At 34.6% G+C, this 8,611-nt stretch overlaps 2 protein-coding genes across 2 annotated transcripts; both read left to right on the forward strand.

Annotated features, from left to right (window-relative positions):
* Window positions 1-806: 806 nt before the first annotated feature.
* LOC132281308 (uncharacterized) lies at window positions 807-2,234 on the forward strand. The gene has a single exon (XM_059783023.1). The coding sequence runs from the start codon at window positions 807-809 to the stop codon at window positions 2,232-2,234; it is 1,428 nt and encodes a 475-aa protein (XP_059639006.1).
* A 725-nt stretch (window positions 2,235-2,959) lies between these two features.
* Window positions 2,960-3,663, forward strand: LOC132284985 (uncharacterized). Its single transcript, XM_059787134.1, has 2 exons — window positions 2,960-3,224; window positions 3,312-3,663. The coding sequence occupies exons 1-2, from the start codon at window positions 2,990-2,992 to the stop codon at window positions 3,422-3,424; spliced, it is 348 nt and encodes a 115-aa protein (XP_059643117.1). The 5' UTR covers window positions 2,960-2,989; the 3' UTR covers window positions 3,425-3,663.
* Window positions 3,664-8,611: the final 4,948 nt, after the last annotated feature.

Below are 8,611 nucleotides of genomic sequence, written 5' to 3' on the forward strand. Positions count from 1 at the left end.
TGGCTAGCTCTCCATCACAACTTGTGATTCACAAGTACATAATATAATATTTTTATAATGGATTAAGGAAAAAAAAAATAGAGAAAAAAACGAGCAATTCATGGAACAATAATACTATTACAAAACTCAAACCTAAGAAAGAATGAAGTTCCATTGGTAGAAACCTAAGAGCACGGTCTAGAGAGAGAAAGAGGATATGAGGTAGAGAGAGAGAGGGAATATGGGGATATAGATAGAACAAACACAGTTGAATTGAGTTGTGATGTGAATGAGAAGTGTTGTCCAATCCTAATGTCTCTCCTCTTCTCTATGTAGCCGCTCATACAGCTCTTTCTACAGTAGAAACATAAAACGAAGTGAGGAACTGAGTAGGTGTTGTTTTTGGTGTTGGGAAGAAAAGTGCACAGAAGAGGAAATTATGGAGAAGGTACTAAACTAAGCACATAGTCACACACACAATCGTATATACCCTTTTTTATATTTAATATATATATATATGTACCTCAGGATTAATCTTAGTTAATACATAACTTTCTGTTGGCTCCATGATTTTAGTATTTTACAGAATATATATATATATATACACACACACACACACACAAACAGTAGGTTCTAGCTTCAAATTAAGAAGTATATATGTGTAGTGAATTTAATTAATTTGTTGCAGGAAAAGCAGGTCTAAGGCTTAATACACCTGATTTGCTTTCTTATCCGTATTTCTAATCCTGCCAACTAGTTATATGAATTATATGAATGTAAAACTTTTGATTGGTTGAATAACTTGAATTATATGAATATTGAAATAGATGTCATCAGCTGCAAGTTCTGGTAAAACTACAAGAAAAAATGCTCTGGGACAAAGATTAGATCCGGGATGGGAACATGGGGTTGAGGATGGGACTTCAAAAAAAGTGAAGTGTCGGTATTGCAACACTTCCCATTCTAGGGGTATTTATCGGCATAAACATCACTTGGCTGGCACTCATTTAAATGTTGAGCCGTGTCCACAAGTGCCCGAAGAAGTGAGAACACAATTTCAAAAAATTCTTCAAGCTCATTCAGAGGAAAGTCAAAAGAAGAAGAAACAAAACTTATATGATGTTGATATCGATGATGATGATAGTGAATGTATAGCCTTAGAACAATCAAAGAAGCGGAAGCAAGGTGGTGCAATGGATGGATTTGTAACAAAGAATTCGTCACGGCAAACAACATTGAATGAGAAATTTAAAAAGGAAGAGAGAGATGCAGTATGTCAAATCATAGCCCGATTTTTTTATACCAGTGCTATACCATTCAATTGTGTGAACAATCCCATATTTCCTCTTATGATTAAAAGGATTGGAGAGTATGGGAGGGGGCTCAATCCTCCTTCTTATCATGAAATTAGAGAGACATTCTTGAAGAAGGAAGTGAGTGTAGCATTGAATATACTCGAGAATTTTAGAGGAGAATGGGTGGAGACTGGATGTACTATTATGTCAGATGGGTGGTCTGACAGGAGGAGACGTTCAATATGTAATTTTCTTGTCAATAACCCATCGGGAACTATCTTTTTGTCATCCCGAGATACTTCTGATATTTCAAAAACTGGCCAAATGGTTTTTGAAATGTTAGATGAGATTGTGGAAAAAGTTGGAGAAGAAAATGTTGTACAAGTTGTGACTGATAATGCTTCTAACTACAAATTGGCTGGAGAGATGTTGATGGAAAAGAGGAAAAAATTGTTTTGGACACCTTGTGCCACTCATTGCATTGATTTGATGTTGGAGGATTTTGAGAAAAAAATTGAGATGCATAGTGAGACAATTGAAGATGGAAGGATGATTGTTTCATACATTTATTCAAGGTGTATGCTTAACCATTGGATGAAGGAATTCACAAATGGCAAGGAGCTTATTAGACCTGCAGTGACGCGATTTGCCACTTCTTACTTAACTTTACAGCGTCTTAATGAACTAAAAGGAGAATTGATGAATCTTTTTACATCCTCTAAGTGGAAGTCTAGTAAGTTTGCAAGGACACGTAAAGGGAAAAGAGTTGAAGGCGTGGCTTTAGACAATCGTAACTTCTGGACAAATGTTGCCAATTGTCTAAGAGCTGCAATACCTCTTGTTAAAGTACTCCGATTGGTGGATTCTGATGAGAGACCGGCTATGGGATTCATTTATGGAGCAATGGATCGTGCCAAGGAGGAAATTAAGAAAAACTTCACTGGCATCAAAAAGTGGTAAAATTTTAATTTATTTAAAAACTAAAAGAGTAATAGAGTTTTTTATTGTTTAGAATATAGTATTGTTTGTAAATAATTAAACTGAAAATTATTAGATTTACATTAAATTAACGATTTTGTAGGTATGAACCTATTTGTACGATCATTGATGCAAGATGGGCATCTCAACTTCATCAACCCTTGCATGCGGCAGCATATTTTCTGAATCCCCAATTCCAATATAGTCCAAGTTTCCATTTAGATGCAGATGTGAAAATAGGAGTTTATAAATGTCTCCAAAGAATGGTTCCTGATTCTAATGAGAGAGTAAAAATTGATTGCCAAATGGACACATTCAAAGCTGCAAGAGGGCTCTTTAGCCTAGATAATGCAATATTGACAAGGAACAAGAAGTCTCCAGGTTAGAAAATGCAATATTGATATTTGATAATTTATTATATTTCGTAATTCAAATGTCAATTGAAAATTGAATAGTTTTAACTTTAATGTTATAATTTTTTTAATATAATAGCTGAATGGTGGGATTCATATGGTGATGAGTGCCCCGAGTTGAAGCGGTTTGCAATTAGAATATTGAGTTTAACATGTAGCTCTTCGGGATGTGAAAGGAATTGGAGTGCCTTTGAGATGGTAAATTACTGAATAATGCATAGTTCTAAAATTGTAATAATGTTGTTGTTTAATTTTAAGTTTTAACCTCATTGGTAATATATTTAGGTGCATTCAAAAAGGAAAAACCGGTTGCAACAAAAGAAAATGAATGATTTGGTATTTGTTATGTATAACATAAAATTGAAGGAGAGGAACTTGAAAAGACAAGCTGTCATAGAACCAATTATTTTTGAAGATGTCTCTTCCGATGATGAATGGATTACCGAAAAAGAGGATCCGGTTCTTCCAACAAAAACTAAATGGTTGAGGGTTCTTGATGACAAAGTTCAAGAAGATGATTCCGATGAAGAAGATGAAGTAGAAAGGATGACTAGGACACGTAAGAACTTAAATTTTAAACTTTTATTATAATATTGTATAAATTATTACATTATATTAATTTTTGTTCTTTCTTTATGCTTTGTAGTTGAGGAAATTTATGCAATTGATGATAATGAAGATTTGCAGCCATTAAATCCTATTGATGAAGCTAATGAGGAAGATGGTGCAGGGTTCAATGATGACTTTATGGATATGTAATTTTAGTTTCTAACTTTGGAGAGGGATGAGTTAGGATTTGAGATTTATGGACTATTTTATTTTGTGTTACATCCTCTTTTATTTATATTCAGACTTTGGAATATTTTCTTTTACTTTTATTTATATTCGGACTTTAGAATATTGTTAGGATTTGAGATTTGAAGTCATGGATATGTAATATGGTATGTTTTGGCCTTATTTTGGTTATATTTTACATATCTTATTGTTTAGGAAGTTAGTTTCAATTATTTTTTCACAATTTGGTAGAATCTTACGATTCACGATCCGATCCTACGATTCCAATTCTACGGAGCCCAAAACGATTCTACGTAGAATCCCGATTTTAACAACCTTGGTTTGAACAATCATGAGGGTGAACCATTATGGATAAAAGAATAGCTAACGGAGCTGATACAAATAAGAATCAAAGCAACCCATCTAGGATCAAAACCCAAACGATTCATTACAGCCCCCACAAAACTCTACTCAACCCTGTCGTACGCTTTTGACATATCCAATTTAATAGCCATAGAATAGTTCTCACCCGATGATCTAGTTTTCAAATGATGCATAAGCTCATGCTCAACTAGAATGCTATCATGAATCAACCTCCCCGGGATAAAAGCACTTTGTTGAGTACTAATAATACTATCCAACAAAGGCTTCATCCTATTTGCTAAGGTTTTAGAAAAAAAAAATTATAAACAACATTACTGAGGGCAATGGGCCAAAATTGAGTAATTTTGGTAGCATTCTTAACCTTGGGAATCAAAACAAGGTTAGTATGATTTAAACTTTTCAAAAGATGACCAGATGAAAGAAAATCATTAAAAGCAGCAACAATAATATGTTTCACTATATCCCAATTCTTTTGAAAAAATATGGGAGTGAAACCATCCGGCCCAGGAGCCTTACACGACCCCATTTCAAAAAGTGCGCTTTTTAGCTCTTCTTCTGTACCTTGCCTCATCAGGATATTATTATCCTCTGTAGAAATTTTAGGGGTATAAAAATTTACCACAGCATTCAACTCTGCAGCACTAGGATTAGAAGAGCTAAAAATATTGGAAAAATGATCCTCCACAATAGCAAGAATATCATTCTCATCATCTCTCCATCCTCCTTGTTCATCTTCCAGCTCTGAGACTGCATTTCTCCTTCTCCTGTGTTGAGTTCTAGCATGAAAGAATTTGGTAATTTGGTATTCTTTATATAACATTGATATATATATAGGAGTGAATGTGTATAATTATGAGAGAATGATCCTATTAAAGTGTGTGGTTACTGTTTCAATATTAGTGTTCTCTATAATTGACTGAATAAATATATATATGCATATACGGTCTTCAGTGTATCTATATTTGCATGTAAATATTAAACTGAAGTGAGCCTTTGTATGTAACAATTGAAATAAATTAATGTTTCACAAATTCTCTTATTTATATATGGAGTATTTGTCTATATACAAAACCTGTTTTGTAGCTAGCGGTTTCTTTGATTCTATTACCTGCTTATATTTTATCTAATCATAATTACATTTATGCTCTGTTTTTAATACTAAGCTGTTATTTACATGTGCACGTAGCCTTTAGAGCTTTTGAGTGGATTTATAAGCCATCAGTATATATATATATTATAATAACGGTGAGTAAATGATAATAGCAATTATATTAATTTTATAACAGTGCACTAATGGTATGGGCCTGTTGTAGAATGCAAATGAGAGTCATTACATCAATTATTATATTTATTCATGAGTATGATTTAATTTATATATATATATACACACACACACGTCATGGAAATTATACTCAATTATGTTTCTAATTCAGTTTTACTTCTGTAATGAACTTTGAAGGGAAAAAATAATATGAATATTGGAATCTGTGAAACTAGAGATAGCAAAAAGTTTCGGCACATGTAGACGAGGGAACGTCATAGAGCTAGAAATTCCAATCAAGGAAGGTGCAGAGCTATATATATTTCAAGGAGTTTAGATTCATGGATATTTTCCATCCACACAGAAGTTGTCTTTGGGCGCATATAATGGATGGCGAAACATGCAGAGTTAGTGCAGTAAACGAAAACGGGAATTGCCAAATGTAAATACGAGTAACAATGATCAACTGTTTAAAGTTAACATGAAAATTAAGCTACCTCAACAATAGAAAGGTTGGCAATTTAATCTTCACCAAAAGAGAGGGAAAGTCGAACAGAAAGCACGAGTCGTACTTCCACTTTGTAAGAATTCAAGAAAGGCAGGACTTGGGAGCAATTGGGGAGACATATATTTATTTATAATTAATATGTATATATAAATGTATATATATATATTTAAAAAAAAAATTGTGTAATCTTGTATAGGACCTTTGCCATAGCAGGTGTGCTTGCATGGTCAGTCATATTTAATAAAATTTAAGGTTTGTGTGGTGGAGGGAGATCGCACGGGAGTTGTCCCGGGTTCTTTCATCCAATGGGTGTGTGTGTGTGTTTGTGTTTGTGTGTGCACACGTGTTTGTGATATTTTTCACCTTGCACTTCTCTCAAGCCACTTCCGATATTGCAACAATTTTTTTCCTAAATGATATTGCAACAATTTGAAAGCTTATACAATCAATTTCATCCAGATGAAACAACAAACAAAACAATTTCTCTCCAAATATTTTCAATGAGGTATTTTATTCAGCGATTAATTATTTTGTGGAGGAAAAAAGATGATGATACTCTTGGGTTATGAAGAAGAAAAAAAAAAAAAAAAGACCAAGTGTCTTATTAGGATACAGTGATTGGCCTAAGCCCCAAGGAAGTCACCTACGGAGGTAACCCAACCTTCTGATTGACGATTTAATCACATGATGAAAGGTTCAATGGATAGAAACAATCTGCACTGCGTGACTCATTGACAACACTACTTTATTAGGAGGTTTCTCGAGGAGATTCTTTCCTGTTCATTCCTGTGGCATCAGTGTAGTGATGTGACGTTAAGGAAGGGCTTTGCCCTAAATGAATTCAAGGCGAGCATACTCTCGCAAGGTATAAGTCACATACACCCTTGAAGAATTCACCTAAGTGAAAGTCGTCGTGAGACCGCGACTGTGGGAGTTAGGCTGTTCCCTAGAGCTTTCATGAGAATCAAGATACTAGCACATGGCCATTAATCGCGCTAACTCGCCAAACCAAGTCTATCGTCAATACTATGTGTGTGGTATGTTGAAGTTTGGCTCAAGGAACCGAATTCAAAACTTAGTTCATTCAGGTTCCTTAAATGGAGACTATTACACTAAGTGTAGGTTCAAGCCCAGAAAGCACCTACACCGATTGCATAGTATAAAGTTGCTCAACTATTTATATTTTACTTATTTTTATTAAAATAGGTGGGGACTATTATAGATATTTTAATAAAAAAACATAAATAATAAATATTATTATATGAGTTACATAATATATATTAATCATTATTACATGAGTTAAATTATATTTATGGAGTATATTATTTCAATCATTATTTCTACCATTATATTACCTAGACGTTACATATTTATTCTCTATATATATCTCTTATGTGTATTGTAATTGAGTACAGTGCTATGCTATAGAGGAAGATATTGTATACTTTCGTGTAAAAGGCTGTGAGCCTATTTCCTTAAGAGTACTTTTACATATTGAGTTTATGAGCAACTAAACTTAGATAGATTTGGACCTAGTCTTCCTGTGGTTATGCACATGGAGGAGACGCCGCTGCAAGCTGATTGAATTGTATTTTGAAGCTAACTAGTTTCACCAATACCCGCACGAAGGGGAAGACTATCAGCTTTAAGTCAATGTATTTACACATGTCTCAACAATCAGGCCAACACTTTCTTACCTATTTTAATATTGTTTTCATTTCAAAATTTATATTATTATTATATTAATTTTCTATTGCAGAATTATTATATTGTTAAATCCTTTTTCATCTTCAGATCCATATTGTTCAAATGAAGTACTATTCAATTTAATGAAAGAATCGTTATTAGTTTTTCACATTGGTAGTGTTGTTCATTTCATTGAATCATTGTGTATGAATATTGTACTTTATATATTTTTATTATTATGTGTAATTTCCACAACAGTAGGTTATGCCACGTCATCAAAAGTCAAATCAAGCTAACATCACCTCAGTACCAACTTCAAAAAGAATGGCAAACACTTGGTCGATATTAGAGCTCCATCTAGCTCAGCGGAAGCAACCAGTCGACGAGCCCACAAAGCATGGGACCAAAAGCCCACATTAATTGATCGATGGGCCTTGAGCCTCAATCCGACCAAGTCACAAACTGTTGATCGATAGCTTTGAATCTCAATTCGACGAAGCCATAAATTGTCAATCAATGAGCCCTGAACCTCGATTCGACCAAGCCACAAATTATCGATCGATAGGCCTTGAATCTCGATCCGACCAAGCCACAAATTATCGATTGATGAGCTTTGAACCTCGATCTAACCAGGACACTATTAATCGATGGGCTTTGAACCTCGATCCAACCAAGCCACAAATTGTCGATCGATGGGCCTTGAACCTCGATCCGACCGAGCCACTATTAATCGATGGGCTCTGAACCTCGATACGACCAGGCCATATCCAGTCAAGGCAACAAACAACAAAGAGTGATGGTAGGACTTTTTAAGGCCATTTGGGAATATTGAAGGGATTTTTGGACTAGAGGATGGAGGATCAGCTTCAAGTCCTGTAAACAATAGACCCAATTTGGAAAAAAGCGAGAAGAGTAAGTACAGAGACTCTTACAGCCACCTTTTACCCAAGGCATCCAAAGGGAAAGTACCTATACCTGGCAGCAAATCCGGAAAAGGCGGGATTAGGACATCATGAGCCGTAGAAAGGACATGGGCCCTGACTCGACCTTATCCATAGGCCAGTGGATAAAATATCTGGATGATCTTGGGCTATAAATATCTGGATAAATAAGAAAAAGGCTCTATCAACTCCAAACAAGAAATTGTTCTTATCTACCATCGCTTTTAACCCAAAATTAGGCTATTTTTTTCGCAATAACAAGCATATCCAACTTTCTTTAAAATAAATTTTTTCCCAATGTATGGGAGCTTATTAGAATACGTTTTCACGAACTTTACTATCATAAGAAGATAAAATGCATAAAACACCCCCGATGATATTGATATTGTGCG

Source organism: Cornus florida, unplaced genomic scaffold (assembly GCF_030987335.1).
Source record: "Cornus florida cultivar Cherokee Brave unplaced genomic scaffold, ASM3098733v1 CherokeeBrave_3.0.0_Hap2_Chr11, whole genome shotgun sequence".
Taxonomy (NCBI): Eukaryota; Viridiplantae; Streptophyta; class Magnoliopsida; order Cornales; family Cornaceae; genus Cornus; species Cornus florida.